The sequence below is a fragment of the Nannospalax galili genome, unplaced genomic scaffold, assembly GCF_000622305.1.
Source record: "Nannospalax galili isolate Female #2095 unplaced genomic scaffold, S.galili_v1.0 scaffold101, whole genome shotgun sequence".
Classification (NCBI taxonomy): domain Eukaryota; kingdom Metazoa; phylum Chordata; class Mammalia; order Rodentia; family Spalacidae; genus Nannospalax; species Nannospalax galili.
In genome coordinates this window covers 2,008,384-2,030,467 of record NW_008345700.1, presented here as the reverse complement: position 1 = coordinate 2,030,467, position 22,084 = coordinate 2,008,384, and the positions used below count along the sequence as shown (strand labels likewise).

General features: G+C 44.4%; 1 protein-coding gene across 1 annotated transcript in view; it reads right to left on the bottom strand.

The window, feature by feature from the left end:
- Window positions 1–22,084, bottom strand: part of Grk4 (G protein-coupled receptor kinase 4) — a 70,490-nt gene that overhangs the window by 25,152 nt on the left and 23,254 nt on the right. The window contains 5 exon segments of the mRNA XM_017800295.2: window positions 3,467–3,657; window positions 8,065–8,102; window positions 8,105–8,204; window positions 11,637–11,700; window positions 13,441–13,533. Coding sequence (XP_017655784.1) covers window positions 3,467–3,657; window positions 8,065–8,102; window positions 8,105–8,204; window positions 11,637–11,700; window positions 13,441–13,533 — 486 coding nt within the window.

Below are 22,084 nucleotides of genomic sequence, written 5' to 3'. Positions count from 1 at the left end.
CTCACTATATAGACCAGGCTGGCCTTGAACTCACAGAGATCTCTCTGCCTCCTGAGTGCTGGGATTAAAGGCGTGTGCCACTACGCCCGGCTCTGGATATCTTTTTTAAAGGTTAAAAACTCATTCACACAGAGGCAGGCGGATCTTTGTGAGCTCAAGGCCAGCCTGGTCCACATGGTAAGTTCCAGGACAGCTGGAGCTCCAGGGAGATCCTGTCTCAAAAAGACAAAAAACAAAAATAAAAAAAACCTCATTCAATTTTACGTCTTACAGGGCTTACACTGAGTTCAATATTGTACAACTGTATTAATTCAACAGTGAACCTAAAAATTTTATAGCCACTTTTGAAAGAGATGTATCTTTGCTCTGGAAACTGTTAATGAGTATGTTAAAGCTGTAATGAAATGCTTCTTCTTCTAAAAAAAAAGCCATCATTCATTTATTAATTCATTCATAAAACATTCTGGGATAGATACAGAGGAAGGGAAAATGATCCCACTCCCAGAGTGCACCAACCAGACCTTCTCTATGGCTCTACCTGGATGACAAGGAGGTACCCGAAGTTAAAGGACAAAGGAAATGATATTCTGAGAGCCAACTGAGAATTCAGGTTAAGGTTGAAGGCAAACAAGTTCAGCCACCAGACTTCCACCTCTAAGTAACAGAGAACAAGGCATTCTCAATTCAGATCTCACCATCTCTGTCTCTCAGAGACTTATGGCCAGGGCAGCAATCTATCCCTTGCTCAATGACTAAAGGTAAACCCCACCTCCATGGTGGTGTCTGGTCTCTAGGAGATACTTACTTGGGTATAATAAGATCTGTAAGGTGAACAAAAATTGAAGATCCATCAGAATATTATGAACAAGATCAAGAACTTCCAAGAGCTTGAAGTCTCCTGTGACCAACTCTAGATGAGGCATTGCTCTTCAGTGTACCATGGGGATGTTGGTGGGGCCACAATCATGCTGCCAAGAAGGAAAAGCTACCTTGGAATCCTCAGAAAAAGATGAGCAGAGGTCCTCATACCAACAGGAAGAGAGTTTGCAGTAAAGAAGTATTCACAGAGGAACACATTAACAAGGTTAGAGTTGTGAAGACAGGTGAGAAGTTCTAGAAACCAAAAATATAACAAGGGCTAGGAGTGAGCAAGAACACAAGGCTAGGAGTGAGCAAGTGGGGAGCCATATCGCAAAGGAACATGAAAGACTGGCTAAGAAGAATGACACAACTGGATCAGATCTGTATTCAGACATGCCTTGCCACAGTCTTCTGCAGCAAACACTGGGACAAGACAGACAGTATGGAGACCAGGTCAAGTCTGCCAACCAGCTTGTAAGAGAAAGACAGAGACCAAGCCACTCACCATGGAAAATACAGAATGATGGCGATATTCAGAAGTAAAGTGGTAATCAGCTGAATGGGGAAGATGAGGTAAAAGATGTACAGGAATTTATGAAAAAAGAACAAGGTTAGAATTCACATTAGGAGGCTAGGGAGATGTCTCAGTTGGTAAAAGCACTTACTATGTGTGCTGGATAGCTTTAGTGTCAACTTGACACACCTGAGTTGAGGGAGCCTCAATTGGGGAATTTCCTCTATTGGACTGGCCTGGCCATTTCTGAGGGGCATCTTCTTGATGAGTGATGTGGGAGGGCCAAGCCCACTGTGGGTGGTGCCACCCCTGGGCAGGTGGGCCTGTGTTGCATAAGAAAGCAGGCTGAGCGGGGGCCAGGGGAGAAAGCCGTAAGCAGAGTTCCTCCATGGCCTGTGCTCCAGCTCCTGCCTCCAGGTTCCTGCCACGAGTTCCTACCTTGGGCTCCCCGATGAACTGTGACCTGGGAGATGGAAGCTGAATAAACCCTTTCCTCCCCAAGTTGGTAGTGGTCAGAGTATTTTGTCACAGCAATGAAGAATAAACTAGGACACTATGCAAGTATGAGGACCCAAGTTTGAATCCCCAGAACCCATAGTTTATATCTGTTACTACCGCAATACTGAAGACAGAAACAAGAGAGTCCCCAGAAGCTCACAGGCCAGCTAGCTGGGCATACACAGTTGCAAACAACAGGACCCATTTCAAACAAGAGACAGACCCAAGGAAGACAAGGCCAGACACCCAAGGATGTTCTCAGACCTCCATACATGTGCTGCCATAAACACATGTTCCCCCCCATACACATACACACCTAGACTTTAATATTTTATTATTTTTATTTTATGTGTATAAGTGTATTGCCTGCATGTATGTGAGTGCACTCATGTCGTGCAATGCTGCGGAGGTCAGAAGAGGGCTTCGGATGCCCCTAAAACTGGAGTTAAGGATGGTTCACAGCCACCATGTGGGTGCTGGGAATCGAACCCAGGTCCTCTGCGAAGCAGTCAGTGCTCTTAACCACTGAGCCATTGCTCCAGCCCCACAGAGACTTTTTTTTAAAAGAAGAATGAAAAAAAGAAATTTCTATTAGGGATTGATTTGCAAGTAAGTGGCAGGAGAACCTATAGAAGAAAAAACAAAAGGGCGACCAAAGTGAGAGTCACAGTATACAAACCCAATATTTAAGGGTAGGTTGAGGGGCTGGACAGATGGCTCAATGGTTAAGAACACTCAATGTTGTTGCAGAAGACCCAGGTTCAAATCCCAGCACCCACATGGCAGCTAACAACTGTCCGTAACTCCAGTTCCAGGGAATTCGATAGCCTTTTCTGTCCTCCGCAGGCATTTCATGACATGGGTGCACTTACCAACATGCAGGCAATACATGCATACACATAAAAAAAATAATTAATAAAATATATATAAAAAAGGATAGGTTGAGGAACTGTTTTCAAAAACTAAATATGCTGAAAAGTTAATTCTAACCATTAAGCTTAATTCAATTTTCTTAATGAATTCTAAGATGAAAAGAAAAAGAAACCTTTTTTGGGGGGGGTCTCAATACATGCATACACATCTGTAGCCCCAACTGTCCTGAAACTCACTATGTAGACCAGGCTGGCCTTGAACTCACAGAGATCCACCTGCCTCTGCCTCCCGAGTGCTGTGATTAAAGGCGTGCGCCACCATGCCCGGCAAGAAACCATTTTTTAATATACTTGATTCTGATATTTTCTTAGAATATCATGACTGTCCTTATCAGAGCTGTCAAATATCCTAGAATTTTCAAAACAGGTTTTTCATGCTTACACGAATAGCAATGCCTTTATGTGATCAGCTTAAGGAAAAAAGTTCTGCTTCAAAAGGAAAACTTCTTAGAGATTAAAGAGAAACTAAGAAGAAAACTACAGCACACTTCTGAAGGGCTGTTTCATACAGTACAGGGCCACCCCCTGAAATGCCACCCAGGCCTTCTCTGCTTGCCACTTCCCAGCCTGTGACAGCCAGTGTGAGCCAGAGGGCCTGAAAAGCAGGCTCAGGTGAACAAGTCCCAGCACTCACGGCTCCCTCAGCTAGCACCGCTCTTACCTGTATACAATTCTTTCCTTCTGTAAATCTTCCAAGCCACAGCACAGCTCTGCAGCATAGAACACAGCTCTCTGCTCCTCAAAGCCAGGGTTACCCAGGTTGTAAATGTGGAACTTCAAATCCCCTCCATTCATGATGGTTAGCACCAAACACAAGGCATCTTTAGTTTCAAAAGTGTAGGCTAAACTAACCTAAGGACAAATCATCATGAAAAACAACACACACAAAAACTGCTTTTTCATTGCTGACTTACTCTATTTGCCAACAATTACCCAAATTATCTTCTATTTATAAGCAGAACACCCAAACACTGAGTGCTTCAGAGATAGATACACCATACATCATATGCCTCCTGGATCCTTACCTTGCAAAGATCTCACTGTAACTCTATAGAAAGGAGAGAACTGTCTCTGTATAACTAACTTTGAGTACTTGGGTCAGGAATTCTCCATGGTATGATCTCACTGTGCAAAACTGACATTCAGAACTTCTGGAGTATCTGTATTCAGCATTCATACCCAACCAGCATCGCAGAAAAGGCCTCACTATTCCATACTCCTCCACTCTTCGGTGGTGTTCATCGTTGTAGTTTGAGTAGGGTTGATCAGAGTATAATGGCTTCAAATCGTGAAGTTCTGTTGTTTTATTTTTGTGGTACTCAGCTACAGGCCCAATCCTTGGTTATGTAGCCTAGGCTGGCTTTCAAACTACATAGCTGAGGCTAGCCTTGACGTTTTAATTGATTTTAGTGAACACGCCTCATACTTTTCCATACACTTAATAGTCATTTAGAACTTCTTTTATGAAATGTCTGTTTAAGTTTTGACCTTTTTGTTTCATTTTGGGGTTTTTTTGGTCTTTTTGAAGCAGGGTCTCCCTGTGGCCCCAGCTGTCCTCACTGTGTAGACCAGGCTGGCCTTGAACTCACAGAGATCTGCCTGCCTCTGCCTCCCAAGTGTTGGGACTACAGGCGTGCGCCACCATGCCCAGCTTCATTTTGGGGTTTTTTGTTGTTGTTGTTTGTTTTTTTTTTGGTCTTTTTGAGACCTGTAGCCCCAGCTGTCCTGGAACTCACTATGTAGACCAGGCTGGCCTCAAACTCAGAGATCTGCCTGCATCTGTCTCCCAAGTCTGGGATTAAAGGCATGCGCCACCACGCCTGGCTCATTTTGTTTTTTAAAAAATATTTTTTTACCTGGTCGTGGTGGCACATGCCTTTAATCCAAAACTCAGGAGGCAGAGGTAGGCGGATCTCTGTGAGTTCGAGGCCAGCCTGGTCTCCATAGCAAATCCAGGCCAGCTGGAGCTACAGGGAGACCCTGTCTCAAAAACACCCCCCCAAAAATATATATATATTTTTTCATTTTATGTGTATGTGTGTATTACCTGCATGTATGTGAGTGCACCGGTGTCATACAATGCCTTGGAGGTCAGAAAGTGTCAGATTCCCTGGAAGTGGAGTTAAAGGACAGTTTGTAGTCACCATGTGGGTGCTGGGAATCAAACCTGGGTCCTCTGCAAGAGCAGTCAGTGCTCTTAACCACCGAGCCATCTCTCCAGCCCCTCATTTTGCTTTTTAAAAAATATTTTATTTCTTGTATGTATGGATCTACTGCACATATGTAAGTGCATCCATGCCCTGCAATGACCATAAAGGAAGTGTCAGATTCCCCTGGAACTGGAGTTAAGAGATGGTTGTTAGCTGCCATGTGGGTGCCGGGAATGGAACCCAGGTCCTCTGCAAGAGCAACCAGGGCTCTTAACCACTGAGTCTTCTCTCTAGCTTTTAAAATATTTTATTTATGCTGGGCATGGTGGTGAAAGTCTTTAGTTCCAGGACTTGGGAGGCAGAGGCAAGCAGATCTCTGTGTGTTCAAGGCCATCTGATCTACATAGTGAGTTCTAGGCCAGCTCGAGCTACAGGGAGACGAAAAAAAAAAAAAAAAAAAAAAAAAAAAAAAAAAAAGAATAGAATAGAATAGGAAAATAAATGAAAAGAACAAAGAAAATTTTTTAAATTTATTTATATGATATGTGTCTTGCATGCATTTATGTAATTGCACCTGTGTCATGCAATGCCTGCAGAGGTCAGAAGAGGGTGTCAGATCCCCTGGAACTGGAGTTATGGACAGTTGTTAGCTGCCATGTGAGTGCTGGGAATTGAACCTAGTTCCTCTGAAAGAACATCAAGAGTTCTTAACTGCTGAGCCATCTCTGCAGCCCTTGTTTTGCTTTTTGTTTTGTTTTGTTTTTGTTTTTGTTTTTGTCTTTTTGAGATAGGGTCTCCCTGTAGCCCCAGCTGTTCTGGAACTCACTATGTAGACCAGGCTGGCCTGGAACTCACAGAGATCCATAGATGAGGTTTCACTATTTTACCCAGACTGGCCTTGAGCACCTAGGATCATGTGATCCTCCTGCCTGTCTTGCAAGTAGTTGGAGCTACAGGTGCAACTGCCCAAAAACAATAATCATAATATTCTTCCTCTTCCTGCTCCTTTTCTTTCTCCTCCTCTTCCTCACTGAATGTATTGCCTCACACAGGCAAATGCTCTACCACAGAGCTACATCCCAGACCCTGATCACGTTTTTTTGCCCACCTTTCTATGGTCTTGTATAACAACACTCTCTCTCTCTCCCCCACACACACCCTGTTGTGATTTTGGCGATAATTATGCTTAACTCATTTAATCTCTAGATCAACTAGGAAGAACCAGCATCTTCACAATACTGAATCATCTAGTCTAGGAACATGAGATCCCTGTATTTAGGCGTTCTTTTTTTTTTTGGGGGTTTTTTTTTTTTTTTTTTTTTTTTTCTTTTGGTCTTTTTAGGACAGGGTCTCCCTGTAGCCCTAGCTGTCTGAAACTCACTATGTAGACCAGGCTGGCCTCAGACTCACAGAGATCAGCCAGCCTCTGCCTCCAGAATGCTGGGATTAAAGGCCACCACGCCCGGCTGATTCTTTAATTTCTCATAACAGCATATTACGGTTCTCAGTGTAGAAGGTATGAATATTTTATAAGACTTTTGCTTAGATTATGATGGCTCTTGATATGCTTAAAAACAGGGGGAAACAGAAGGATTGCTGGGGCTCACTGGCCAGCTAGCTACCTTAGTGAAAATATGGCAAACTCCAGGTTCCCATTTTGTGATTGTTTGGTTACCTAGAAAGGCTAGAATTGTCTCCACATACACTCATGTTGTGAAAGTAAGGGACAGCAGTACTGGTGCATGCTCTTAATCCCAGCAGTCAGAGGCAGGCTCTCTGTGAGTTTTGAGGCCAGCTTGGTCTATATAGTGAGTTCCAGGCCAGCTGGGACCCTGTCTCAAAAGACCAAAAAATAAAAAATAAAAAAGGGACCTCCTTTACTTCTTTCTCTAACTCTAATCCACTTAACTTTAATCCCTATCCCCTTATTTTGTTGCACTGATTAGAATCTCCAATACAGTGTTAAGTACAGATGGTGACAGCAGGTGTCCTAGTCATTGAAGGAGCTCTGCTGGAGATTTTAACTTCCCTTGTAAACCTAGTTTGCTTAGCGCTCTTAAACAGGCTCTGAATTTTATCAAAAGCTTTCCTTGTGGCTACTGAAATGACTCCAGGAAATACGTAACTAGATAGGAGGAGCTAAAACCTGGAATCACCCCTCTGATTCACACCAGGTCACTACTTCCAGTTCTTACCTGGGGTAGGGAGGGAGAAACTTGAGGGATTCTACAACTGGGATAGGGTAGCTGAGGGTTCAGTTGTGGTAGGCACACCAGGTGCTGAACAAAAATCAAAGAAGAGAGACAGGCCAAAGAGGAAGTCCACTTCAGAAGGCTAGAGAAAGACCCTTCAAGCACATCAAAGTCACCATGCTGACTGGCCAGAGCAGACAACTGGAGAATACCAGCATGTGAGCTCGGGAATCAAAAGGGGAGAAGAGAGCACTCATTAGAAATTCCCAAAGTGTGAAGAGAACCTGATGGCATGGGTTGGTGGGCAGCAATAGACTGACAGCAAGTCACAAATGAGCAGCAGGAAGAGTACTGCCCTATGCTTACTGAAAATAAGAGGGCTGTCACTAAAAAATAAAATTATTTTCAACAGGAGGCAGCAAAACCCCACAGAAACTCAGTGAAGAAACCTAGCACATTAGAACACAGCTTGAGAGTTTACAAAGCCCTGCTAACAAACTGCTGTGAATCAAGCAATATACAAGAGAAGACTGTGATGGGTAAGTCTTGTAAACTCAACTGGATTTAGAATCACCTAGGAAACATACTTCTGTGTCTGCAAGGGTGTTCTCAGAAAGGTTTAACTGAGCAGGAAGACCTACCCTGAACACGGGAGGCATCATCCCACAGGACGGGCTCCCATGCTGAATAAAAGGAGAAAGGAAGCTGTCAGCAGTACTCACTGCTCTAATGGAGGATGCAGTGTGACCAGCCATCTTGCATTCTTGCTGCCACGCCCTGCCTGCCATGATGGACTACATCCCTTCCTTAACTGGGAGTCAAAACAAGCCCTTCCTACCTTCCACAGTGCTTTAGACGGGCACTGGATCACAGCAGAAGAAAAGCCACCAGTACAGCGACTGAGACAAGATACTTACTGCAAACCCACTATGCAATGTCTCTAAGATTCTTTTTCATTCAGAGCCATAGCCTCACCTCTCCTCTTCTTTATTCTTTTTTTTTCTAGCTTTTTGCAGGCATACACTTTTCCTGTAGCTCGTACTTGACAGGCAAAAACCTAGTTTAAGGGGAAAAAGGTTTATATGCACTTGAACTTGACATTCTTAGGTCACATGAAGAGAACTGCTTTCTCTATGACAATCTTCCTGGTAAAGACCAGAGATAGCATCTGGTCAGTCAAGGTCACTAGTGTGTTGCCAACTGGAAGTTCTGAGCTTGCTCTTCCTGACTCCCAGTTTCTCGCCAATGGGGCTGCTAAAAAGCAAGTGAATGAAGCAGTGGGCTTTACCAACACATAATTCACATGTGATTATGAAGAGTCTACCTAAGTAGGTCCTGATAATGTCTTCAGCTTTTTAAAAAATATTTTATTTTTATTTTATAGCTATGAGTAGTGCACCAGTGTTGTGCAATGCCCACGGAGATCAGAAGAGGGCATCAGATCCCTTGGAACTGGAGTTATGATGGATGGTTGTTACCTGTCATGTGGGTGCTGGAAACTGAACCTGGGTCCTCTGCAAGAGCAGTTAGTGCTCTTACCTACTAAGCTATCTCTCCAGGCTCATGTTGTTAGCTTTTTATAAAAGCAAAAGTTTATGAACATGAAATTTAAAAGGGGCTGGAGAGATGGATCAGTGGTTAAGAATACTGGTTGTTCTTGCAGAAGACCCAGGTTCGAATCCCAGCACCCACATGGCAGCTAACAACTGTCTGAAACTCCAGTTCCAGGGGATCCAACAGCTTCTTCTGTCCTTTGAGGGCATTGCACGACATGGGTGCACTTACCTACACGCAGGCAATACACACATACACATAAAATAAAAATAATAAAATATTTTTTTAAAAAGATTCTGATTTTTTAAATTAAAAGTTCAAGGTGAGGCACAGTGGTCCCAGGTCCTCGGGAAGCTAAAGCAGGAATCATCATTCTCCTGCCAAGGGTGAAGTCAAGATGGTGAGTCAGCAAGATTGCATGCCTGGAAAGGGCAGGCAGGACCTGACCTGAGCTTTCCCAGCCCTGAAGTATGTGCTCCAGCACACTGCACTACCTACCTTCTGAACCAGTCATGAATTCAATTCCTTTCCTGTGAGCTTGCCTCAGGAAACTGATGATTGACTTTAGAGCACTTAAAAAGCATATCCAAAACAACTTCTTTTTGAGATATTTCATTGTTTATTTTTATTTTATGTGTATGAGTATCATGCCTACATGTGTGTAAATGTACCTCTGTCACGCAGTGCCTGCAGAGGACAGAAGAGGGTGTCAGGTCCTGTGGAACTGGAGTTATGGACATGAGACCGGGCTCCCTAAAACTTCCTTTCCACTGCTCCTTGCCAGAATCTCAATCTTTGAAACTGGAGACCATGAAGGATATAACAACAGGAGCTGAACAGAGGCACAAGTTGGGCTTGGTGCAGACTATCTATACGAAGGGTTTACAGGCATTCAAGGAACTAGACCATATTATCCTACAGGTCTCCAGAACTGTGTCAGAGAAATACCACCAGCACTGAAGTGATGACTCTGGTGATGGTGGTCCACTTCCCATCATATCAAAAGGTCAGTGGGTGGGTGGGTATCTGGAGAGGCTGCTCAGCAGTTAAGAGCACTGGTCCTCTGCCAGGGGACCTGGATACGGTTTCTAGCATCCACATGGCAGCTAACAACTGTCCTTAACTCCAGCTCTGGGGGATCCGATGTCCTCTTCTGGCCTCTGAGGGCATCAGGGACACATGTGGTGCATGTAAATGCATGCAGGCAAAACACTTGTACACATAAAACAAAAATAAATCACTTACTTTAGTGCAGTACCTCTGGAGTTGGCTTTCTAAATTAATTTTGAGGTAATGCTGATGGTTTTTGCTTTTCCTTTAAAGTAGAATTTGAGAGCATATGTGATTTAAATCACACCTGAGCAATGTAACCCACTTCTGATTTAAAGATGGTGTTAGCTCCCAGTAGCTCACCTGGCTTGCTCATGGGGCCTTATAAATTCATAGGCTAAACATGATCATTCCAGATAATGAATGGAGAGATTAACTGCTCTTTAAATTACCCCAACAGAGGTGTGTGCTATTCTCAACCTACCTACTACAGTGGTCTCTATCAAGGACAGTCATCATATTTAAAGTCCATCTTTCATGCAACTGTAGGAAGTTTCTCTAGGGTTTTCTAAATTAACACATTTTTAATATATATATTTTTTGGTCTTTTTTTTTTTTTTTTTTTTTTTTTTTTTGTCTTTTTGAGGCAGGGTCCCCCTGTAGCTTGCCAGCTGTCCTGGAACTCACTATGTAGACCAGGCTGGCCTTGAACTCACAGAGATCCGCCTGCCTCTGCCTCCCGAGTGCTGGGATTAAAGGCGTGTACTACCATGCCCAGCCCTTTTTTTTTCTTTTTAATCTGTATGGATGTATTGCCTGCACATATGTAATGTACCCATGTTGTGCAATGCCCACAGAGGACAGAAGAGGGCTTCAGATCCCCTGGAACTGGAGTTACAGACAACTGTTAGCTGCCATGTGGGTGCTGGGATTTGAATCCGGGTCTTCTATAAGAACAGCCAGTGTTCTTAACCACTGAGCCATCTCTCCAGCCCATTTTTTGGTCTTTTTGAGACAGGGTCTCCCTGTAGCCTCAGCTGGCCTTGACTTCGCTATGTAGACCAGGCTGGCCTTGAACTCACAGAGCTCTTTACTCAACTTCTCAGCTACAGGAATGCACTAATCACACAAGGCCCTGAATACCTTTTTGCATTTTTCTGGTTATTTTTTTTTTCCCCTCTTGTTTTTTGTTTGCTTATTTGTTTAACACAGGGTCTCCCTGTAGCCCCAGCTGGCCTGGAACTCCCTATGCAGACCAGGCTGACCTTGATCTCACAGAGATCATCCAGCCTCTGCCTCCTGAGTGCTGGGATTAAAGGCATGTGCCACCATGCCTGGCTCATACCCAGCTTTTGAACTCGTTTTACTGTAGGTACTAGGACATATATATCCAAATACTGGTGAGTTAAAGAAGCAATTTGATCATGGACTCTGCCAAGTACAGTGGCATGTACTTGTAGTTCCAGCAATCTGGAGCCTGAGGTAGTAGCTCTTGACTCCAGAAATTTGGGACCGACTAAGATAATTTACAGAGATGTCAACTCTTTAAAAATAAATACTCTATGCAACCTAAGTTTTAGGTCTAGTCCTAAACAGAAATTTCACATAATCTTTCAATCTAGACAAGCTAAACTTGTACATCAAACATGGGAAAAAAGATTGTCAGAATGGCAAGTAGAAGGTAAAAATCATGAAGATAAGAGGTTTTGTTTGGAATGCTTAAAGCAAAGTGCCTTTGCTCCAAGTTCTAAAATTATTCTCAAAATGCACAATAAGGCAATAAATGCAATATACTGGCAAAGTTGATACGTTACCTGAAATTCAAGTCTTCTGATGACCTGCTGCCTTTCTGTCTAGAACAGAATGACTGCCACAGGTTACTCACCTCTCCAAATCCACCTTTCCCTAGAACTCTGAAATATCTAAACATTTTCTTTGTTACTGGGCGCCTAACCAAAAAAAAAAAAAAGTTGTTTCAGGTCTTACATTACACTATTTTAATTATTACTTTAAAACTATTTTATTTATTTATTTAATTAATTTTTTTCTTTTTGATGTAGGGTCTCCCTGTAGCCCCAGCTGTCCCGGAACTCACTATGTAAAACAGGCTGGCCTTGAACTCACAGAGATCTGCCTGCCTTGGCCTCCCAAGTGCTGGGACTACAGGTGTGCGCCACCACGCCCGGCTTTACTTTTATTTTTTAAATGTGTATGAGTGTATTGGTTGCATGTATATAAGTGCACTTGTGTTGTGCAATGCCCGTGGAGGTTAGAAGAGGGCATTGGATCCCCTGGAACTGGAGTTAGGATGGTTGCTAGCCACCGTATGGGTGCTGAGAATCAAACCAGGATCCTCTGTAAGAGCTGCCAATGCTCTTAATCTCTGAACCATTTCTCCAGCCCCTGCACTGTTATTTAAAAAAAGAGAAAAACTTACCTAGCAATGATGTTAGCTCTGTTTATTGCCCCATATGCTCAGAGAATGTGTGGGACAAGGTATCTGTGCTCAAGGAACTCTCTCTAGTGGGACAGCTCCCAACACTGACAAAAAGGCCTAACAGCCCAACTATCCTCTCTAATATAAGATAAATCTGCAAGCAGGCCCCACACTAGGAAATATTCATGCTTAGAGCTCATGACAAAGCCTTTGGCATTCTTCTCAACCTATCAAAAAGGCTGCTGAAGAAAATCACATAACACTTTCCTTTAAGGAAAGGAAGTCAAATATGGTTAAGTAACCTCCTAAAAGGATTATGTGCCAGGTGTGGTAGTGCATGCCTTTAATCCCAGCACTTGGGAGGCAGAGGCTGGTGGATCTCTGTGAGTTCAAGGCCAGCTTGGTCTACATAGCAAGTCTCAGGTCAGCCAAGGCTACATAATGAAACCTTGTCTTAAGAAAAGTAAAGTTGCTGCGGGGCGTGGTGGCGCATGCCTTTAATCCCAGCACTCGGGAGGGAGAGGGAGGCAGAGGCAGGCGGATCTCTGTGAGTTCAAGGCCAGCCAGGTCTACATAGTGAGTTCCAGGACAGCTGGGGCTACAGGGAAACCCTGTCTCAAAAAGACCAAAAAGAAAAAAAAGAAAAGTAAAGTCAGGACTAGAGAGATGGCTCAGAGGTTAAGAGCACTGGCTGCTCTTACAAACAACCTGGGTGCACTTACATAGAGGCAGGCAAAACACACATACACATAAAATCAAAATAAATTGAAAAGAAAAAAGGAAGACAAAGAAGTCAACTATAATTAGAAATTTCATCAGTAATCATTTAGAGATAGTCACCACAACAGGATGAACAGCAGCGCACTTTTGCCGCACTTCTCTTGTGCACCAAACATTGGGCCAAGCACTGTACATGCACCTCCAGCAGTAGTCCAGAAGTGTGAGGTCTGTAAGTCTCCACAGAATGAGGACCCAAAGCTCATAGCAGTGAAGTCACTTGCTTGAAAAGGTCTGAGCAGAGGCCTAGACTGCAGTCTCAACCACTGCACTGTATAAAGTCAAGGAGCTAACTGCCATTTTAAAGAGAGAAAACAGGGTCCACTGACTTGGAAGAAATTGTGTACCAGTATACCTATAAATTTCTGTGTAAAAATAACACATGCAACTCAAAATTTCCAGTATTATGATAGACATCAGTATGCATTATGAGAAGTTACTATTTGTTTTTATTGAGTATTAAATTAAAACCTACCTTTCCAGCCATTTCCATTGTAAAAACTGAGAAAAATATGAACTGTCTTGGTATTCTTTAAATGGTGTTTCACTCAAATAGTTATGGACAACTCTAGAAGAGATTTTATGCAGTTATATACATTTATTTATCCTGTAAAAGATAACAACTGTGCCACAGTGCATCAACAAGCATTAAATGGGAAACTCAATCATTACGTACAATCCAGTATACAAAATTTGCAATTATATAAGTGTGCTCTAGGTTCCAGTTACCAGTGAAAATACAAAGGATTTAAAAGATACTGCCAGGTGCACACCTTTAATCCCAGCACTTGGGAAGCAGAGGCAGGCGTATCTTTGTGACCAGCCAGCCTGGTAGGCAGAGGCAGGCAGATCTATGTAGACCAGCCAGCCTGGTCTACATAGAGAGTTCCAGGATAGCTGGGGCTACAGGGAGACCCTGTCTCAAAAAAAAAAAAAAAAAAAAAAAAGAAAAAAGAAAATACACACACACACACACACATACACACGCACTAATAATAGGGCACTGGGGAGATGGCTTAGTAATGTGCAAACATGAGGACTTGAGTTTGGATCCCCAGCACCCACATAAAAAGCCAGGCTTGGTTGTAAATGCATGTAATCCCAGCTCTTGGAAGGTACAGACAAGAGGTTCAAGAATTCATGGTTAGCTTTGGCCATACGTAAGTACAAAGCTAGCCTAGACTACATAAGACCCTGTCTCAAAAGCTATACATTGCAGCACACCCATGTAGCCCCACTGGGTGGTGAGGTGAAGACTGGCATTCCCTAAGGGGTGTGCTAGCCAGCCAGTCTAGCAAGAACAGTCAGCTCCAGATGCAGTGAGAGCAGTCTCAAAAAGAAGACAGAGGGCTACTGAGGAAGATACATGATGTCGAGCTCTGGCTGCCATATACACACACAGATAAACACAGCCACACACATTCACACGATATCTATATGTCCATCCATCCATCCATCCATCCATCCATCCATCCATCCATCCAGATAAGACAATAGTTTAAGAGGCACCCAAGATGTATGTGTGGGTCTATGTCAGAGGAAAGTATTCTGCAAATAGGCTGAAGTGCCTAAGTGCGTGTTCTGTGGTTGGAAATGATGGCAAATGCCGCAGTAACTTTTTAGAAGTGTAAAACACCCAACAAACTATTTCATGGTACACATTTCTTTGTGTGTCTATGTGTATGAATGTGTGTGGTGTGTACATGGATGGGCACAGGTGCACAAACTCATTCACACATAAGCGGACCTCAGAGGAAGATGTTGGGTGCCTTCCTCTATCACTCTCCACTTTATTTTTTGGTCTTTTTTTTCTTTTTTGAGACAGGGTCTCCCTGTAGCCCCAGCTGTCCTGGAACTCACTATGTAGACCAGGCTGGCCTTGAACTCACAGAGATCCACCTGCCTCTGCCTCCCAAGTGCTGGGATTAAAGGCGTGCGTCACCATACCTAGCAGCTTTATTTTTTAATGTATATTTTTATTGAGTTTTGTGCATTTCATGTAATAGATCTTAATCAAATTTAGACACCCACCACCACCAGATGTCATGTATTCTGTCATTCTGTCTTATATGTTAAGGTCTATCCAGTCAAGCATTTGTACCCAGATCCCTGTTGGTGCAAGTTCATCACTGGAATCTAGTCAGCCTACTTCACTTTATTTCTTGAGACAGGGTCTCACTGAACCTAAAGCTTCTCGCTGTTCAGCAAAGCTGGCTGGCCAGCAAGCTCCTGAGCTATGCCTGTCTCTACCCACCACCCCCGCAATGCTGAGGTTATAAGCATATGTGGCCAACCTGGGCTTTTATATGGGTACAGAGATTTGAACTCAGGTCCTCATGCTTTCACAGCAAAATGATCTTACCTCCTGAGACATTTCTCCATACCCTATGTTAAACATTTCTTGATGAAATTGTATGTGTTTAGCCATCTTCTTTGATTTTATTTATAACTGTATTATAGAGGTAATAAAATTCTTATTTGGGGGACTCGGGATACATAGTTCAGTTGGTAGAATGCTCGCCTAACACGTATGAAGTCCTAGGTTCAACCCCCAGTACCATAAAAACAAACAAGAATTCTTACTTGGGGAACAGATGCAGCCTGTTGTTTATGAGTGCTCACTATTCAGGAAATAGTGAATAGATGCAAGCTGTGTGCTGGGTGCTAGAGGAGAAGAATCAAACTCAGCTGCAAGCCAAGGAGTTCATGAGCTGTGTGAGGTTATAAGACAGCCAGGCAGCCTAGGGCCAGGCATAGACTGTACAGAACACTTCCTCTGGGGTAGGAGATGATCTGGAGTCTTCTGAAGAAGGTAGAGTCTAGCCTGAAGTATTACAAAGTTATCCAGATACTGGAGGAAAGAAAGTACCCAAGCATAGGTGAAGTCCAAATGGGAAAATACTGTGGTTGGTTTATGGAACTGGTAGTGGATCAAGAATGAAACAGGCTTTGGAAATTCTCCCACCATTTCCACTAACTTTTAGAATCTGAGCTCTAATAGTGAGATACCTGAGTGACTCCATCTTGGATAAAACCTCCATGGGACTGACCCAGCCCTGAACCCTGTTCCAGGAAAAAGCACAAAAAAAGTATACTTGGAACAGAGAACAACTCCCCTGCCAACGGTCAATTAACTAGGGACAGGAGAGTACTAAAAGCCCAGATATCTCTTCAGATTTCCTGAAGGCAGCAGTTTATGGTTTGGCACTGGGCTGCAACCAATCAGATGCTTGCCAGGCTGGAGACCCCCTACTTGTTGAACTTGCCGAAATAAACCTATAAAAACCCCTGTCTCCCAAAGCAAGGGGTCTCACATCTGAGATCCGCTGGGTCAGTGACAGAGTGGGCCCAAGCTTAAGCTTGCAATAATAAAAAAAACCCCTTGTGTGTTTGCATCAGTTGGCTCCTTGGTGGTCTTTGGGGTCTCGCGAACTGGGCACAACAAGAGGGCACCTTCTTGACCATAACTACGCCATGTTAAAAGTTTAGGCTGACACTAGCCTCTGAAATTATCAGGCAGTTGGCCCAGGGTAAGGGAACACATGTCAGCTGGACCCCGGCTGTCTTGGGAACAGATCAGAATGTTCCAGAGGGTACCTGCTAACTGCAGATTTATGGCTTTTGTAGGTTATGCATGGCTTGCTTCTGCAAAATAGTAATTATTAATAGAATAGAAATTGTTAAGGGGCTCTCTACCTGTAAGCTTGGGAACTCAGTATAAAAGCTTACCTTAAAGATGGCTCAGTGCTATACACTTGGGTTCCAACACTATTGTGTTGTAGCCCTGGCCAGTAATGACTTTCATTCGGCAAAACTTTGTCTGAGTGGCCTTTTCTTGTGAAAAGACCACAACACTCAAAACAGACCACTCACAGGATTTGTTTTACTTATTCAATAAAAAGATGTTGGACTGATCATGAGGATGCCTATGGGTACAGTAGCTTTTATGGGGTGCTCTTTGATGAAACTTTGTCTAAGATACCATATGCTTTTCTGAAACCTCCTTCCTGAGAACATAGGACAGTTTTCCAGCCACAAGGTATGTAATACCATCATTGATCTCAGAGAGATAGTTGAATGTCTGTGTCTTATTTACTAAAAAATACCAGGCATGGTGGCGCATGCCTTTAATCCCAGCACTTGGAAGGCAGAAGCAGGCAGATAGATCTCTTGTGAGTTCGAGGCCAGCCTGGTCTACACAGTGAGTTCCAGGCCAGCTACAGAAAGACCCTATCTCAAAGAATAACGAGGCTGGAGAGAGGGCTCAGCAATTGAGAGTACTGGCTGCTCTTGCAGAGGGCCTGGGCTTGGCTCCCAGCACCTACATAACACCGTAACAACCATCCTTAACTTCAGTTCCAGGGGATCCATGCCCTCTTCTGACCTTCATGGGCACTGCACAACACAGATGTACTGACCTTCAGACAATACACTCATATACATAAAATAAAAATATTTTTTCTTTTTTTTCTTTATTGGGAGACAGGGTCTCCCTGTAGCCCTAGCTGGCCTGGAACTCACTGTGTAGACCAGGCTGGCCTTGAACTCACAGAGATCTGCTTGCCTCTGCCTCCCCTCCTGAGTGCTGGGATTAAAGGCATTTAAATCTTTTAAAACTTTTTCTAGTTGCCTTGGTTTCTTTTTGGTCTTTTTTGTTATTTTGTCTCTTTTTTTTTCGGAGCTGAGGACTGAACCCAGAGCCTTGCACTTGCTAGGCAGGCGCTCTACCACTGAGCTAAATCCCCAACCTCTAAAACTTTTTCTTAAGTAATCACCAGTCACCTAACAATGGGAATAGTACTGCATGCCGATAATATGTCCTTAGGAGAGTTTGTTGCTGTCTGAACATCACAGAGTGTGCTTATACAAAGATGTTTAGCACATTACCAGGCTATGTACTCTTATGGGATCACTATTATGTATGTGGTCTGCCATTGACTGAAATGTCCTATGTGGTACATGACTACACCAGCATGTCAAAAAATGTAACTCCTACTTCTGTACCCACAGCCACTGCAGAGTTCACCCTCCTGAAATGCCCACCTTTATCTCGTTTCTGCTCCCAACTTCTGGCTTGTCTCTAGCCCTAGGGTGGGGCTCTGTCTTGCAGAGTTCTGTAGTGCATGCAGTTTGGTGTCTGTCTCTTCCCTCTACCAACACAGTTCTAATCAAAGTGACCAGGGAGCTCCAGAGTGGGAGGGAGGGGACAGACACCAGATTCAGGTGAGGCATCTGAGGGATGAAGAGGGGCATGTCTGTGGTCTGGCCTCATTCAGCACACTTCTCACTCTGTTCACACACCCTAGACCACAGCCTCAGTCATTCCTAGACAGAGATTAAAAGCCTTGAATCCAGTTTCTGCCTCTCAGGAACACCAGGGATTCAATTCTCTCTTTTCAGCTTTTTTAAAAACACACTTCAAAATCCCCCAAGTCTGTATGGTCTGCCGCTTGTCCCCAGCCTCCTAAGTGTCTCTAAAGCCCTCTCACCTCTCTCCATTATTACTGTTGTTCCCTAACATTTTAGCTCATTTGAACAATTGTAAAAACCTCTATGGTCTCCTGCACATGACCGTCCCTCCTGCCAAGGTCCCTCTAAATTACTGATGGAATCAAACTAAAGCCCCCCAGGTTAAAGTAGATTTAAGTCAAATCCCCCAGACTAAAGAAAAATATTCAGAACAAGGAAGTAAGAAGTAAAATAATTCTGGCTGATGGAATCAAAGTAAAGCCCCCCAGGTTAAAGTGGATTCAAACCAAGTCCCCCAGACCAAAGAAGAATATTCAGAACAAGGAAATAAGAAGTAAAATAATTTTAACTGCTGAGAAAGAGCTGACCTTTTCATGCTCCATACACAAGCCGGACATCATCCAAAACTTCCCCCTCCTACTGCTGCCGGTTGCTGCCGGCCCCCTCCCACTGCTGCCGGTTGTGGTTTGTGATTTTTGCCTTTAAAAATCGCCTGTACGCTGAGCTCGGGGCTGCTGTTCTCTCTCTCTCTCCTTCTGAGTGAGGCAGGAGACTAACCATCCTTCACAGCTTGTGTAACAGACTCTAGGCTGCTGTTCTCTCTCCTCTCTCTCTCTCTCAGTCACTCTCTCTCAAACCATCCTGCACAGCTTGTGTAACAGACTCTAGGCTGCTGTTCTCTCTCCTCTCTCTCTCTCTCAGTCACTCTCTCTCAAACCATCCTGCACAGCTTGTGTAACAGACTCTAGGCTGCTGTTCTCTCTCCTCTCTCTCTCTCTCAGTCACTCTCTCTCAAACCATCCTGCACAGCTTGTGTAACAGACTCTAGGCTGCTGTTCTCTCTCCTCTCTCTCTCTCTCAGTCACTCTCTCTCAAACCATCCTGCACAGCTTGTGTAACAGACTCTAGGCTGCTGTTCTCTCTCCTCTCTCTCTCTCTCAGTCACTCTCTCTCAAACCATCCTGCACAGCTTGTGTAACAGACTCTAGGCTGCTGTTCTCTCTCCTCTCTCTCTCTCTCAGTCACTCTCTCTCAAACCATCCTCTCTCTCTCTGGCCACTGAAACAGCCCCGTGGGCACGGGTCGAGCAAATAAGAGCCATAGGGCGCTCGCCGCTAAAAGACTCCCATGGAAGGATAAGGGGGTCCCAGATGTGAATCCCAGATAAATTCACGTCCCCCGCAGAAGAAAAACTGGGCAACGTTAGGTACTTGTTCATAAGCACACCCACTGGTCATTATTATTTGGAGTGGCATATTCTCACTTTCTTTCTTTCCTTCTTACTCTCCCCCTCTCCTGTCTGTGACCTCCACTATGGGTCAATCGCTAACTACCCCTTTAAGCTTAACTCTGGAACACTAAAAGGAGGTCGTGGAGAGGGCCCACAACTTATCATTGGAGGTCCAGAAGAAGAAGTGGCAGAGTCTCTGTTCCTCTGCATGGCCCTCTTTTGAAAAAAGATGGCCAAGGGATGGGACTTTTGACCTTGCTACTATCTTGCAGGTTAAGGAATACATTTTCCACCCAAGACCACACGGACATCCAGACCAGGTGGCCTACATAGTCACCTGGGAAGACTTGGCCCAGAACCCCACATCTTGGGCACGGCCGTTCCTACCTCCTAGGGGAACTGAAGAGACTGACCAGGGACCTCCTGTCCCTTCTGCTCCCCTGAGTGTTACTTCTTCCCTCCTGCCCCTTCAGTCTGCCCCTGAAAAGAAGTAAAAGCCAGTCCTCCCTGAGGACCAAGCTTCCCTAACCCTTCTTGATAAACCTGACAAATCCCTTCCTTTAACAGACTCCGCTTAAGGAGGGATAGAGGGGGCCCCTCTGATGGAACCTGGACTGCCCAGGTTTTTCCCCTCTGAACTGTAGGGGATCAGATCCAGTACTGGCCTTTTTCAGCCTCTGACTTGTATAATTGAAAGACCCATAATCCTTCTTTTTCCCAGGATCCTCAGGCTGTTACCCACCAACCCACCTGGGAGGATTGTCAGCAACTCCTCCAGGCCCTTCTAACCACAGAAGAAAGACAGCGAGTCATCCTGGAGGCCCGGAAAAATGTCCCCGGGCAGGATGGGAGACCCACTCTGCTCCCAAATGAAACAGACGCAGGATTTCCTCTGACCAGACCCAACTGGGACCCTAAAACTGTGGCCGGTAGGGAGCGTCTCCGTCTTTATTGCCAGACTCTGTTAGCGGGTCTCAAAGGGGCCGGAAGGCGCCCAACTAATTTGGCAAAGGTACATGCTATAACCCAAGGAGAAAATGAAACCCCAGCAGGGTTTCTAGAATGCTTGATAGAGGGATATCGGATGTACACCCCTTTTGATCCCACAGCCCAGGAGCGTCAGACAGATCTTCTTATGGCCTTTATAGGGCAATCAGCTCCTGACATTCGTGGTAAACTCCAACGGCTAGAGGGCCTTCAGGGGTACTCCTTACAGGACTTAGTAAGAGAAGCTGAAAGAATCTATAATAAGAGAGAAACTTTGAAAGAGAGGACAGAATCAGAAAAGAGCAGGAAGCTAGAGAGGATAAGAGAGAGAAAAAGAGAAATAAAGAATTAAGTCGAATTTTGGCCACAGTAGTTCAGGGAACAGGACCAGGACCAGGTAGGAATCTGGGAGACAAGAGAAGGCCCCGGGTGGATAAAGACCAGTGTGCCTATTGCAAGGAGAGAGGACATTGGGCTCGAGAATGTCCGAAGAAGCTGAACAGACTTCAAAAGAAAATAACCCCAGTCCTGACTCTAGGGGACTAGGGAAGTCGGGGCCAGGAGCTCCCCCCTGAGCCCAGGGTAACCTTGAAGATAGAGGGGCAATTGACTACCTTCATGGAAGACACAGGAACTCAGCACTCAGTCCTAACAACAACTGAGGGACCTATGAGTTCCAAGATGGCCTGGGTTCAAGGGGCCACTGGAGGAAAAACATACAGATGGACCACAGAAAGAAAAGTGGACCTTAGCACAGGACGAGTTTTTCACGTTTACTTCCTGAGCCCAGGGTAACCTTGAAGATAGAGGGGCAATTGACTACCTTCATGGAAGACACAGGAACTCAGCACTCAGTCCTAACAACAACTGAGGGACCTATGAGTTCCAAGATGGCCTGGGTTCAAGGGGCCACTGGAGGAAAAACATACAGATGGACCACAGAAAGAAAAGTGGACCTTAGCACAGGACGAGTTTTTCACGTTTACTCTCCAAGTTGGGAGCCCACATCCATTTCACTACAAAGAGAGCTACTGTAAAAAAATAAATAAATAAAAATAAAGCTCCACTACAGGTATTAACCTTGAGGCTGGAAGATGAACATCGGTTATATGAGGGACCGATAGTAGGAATTCCTGGTATATCTGATTGGCTAAGTAAAATCCCCTTGGCATGGGCCGAGACAGGAGGCCCAGGACTAGCACATAACCAGCCTCCAATAGTGGTTACACTAAAACCATCTGCAACTCCGGTTTCAATTAAACAATACCCTATGAGCAAAGAGGCCCGAGAAGGAATCAGGCCTCACATCCAAAGACTTTTACAAATGGGCATACTTCATCCTTGCCAATCCCCTTAAAATACCCCATTGCTCCCCGTGAAAAAGCCAGGGACAGATGATTATAGACCAGTTCAAGACTTAAGAGAAGTCAAT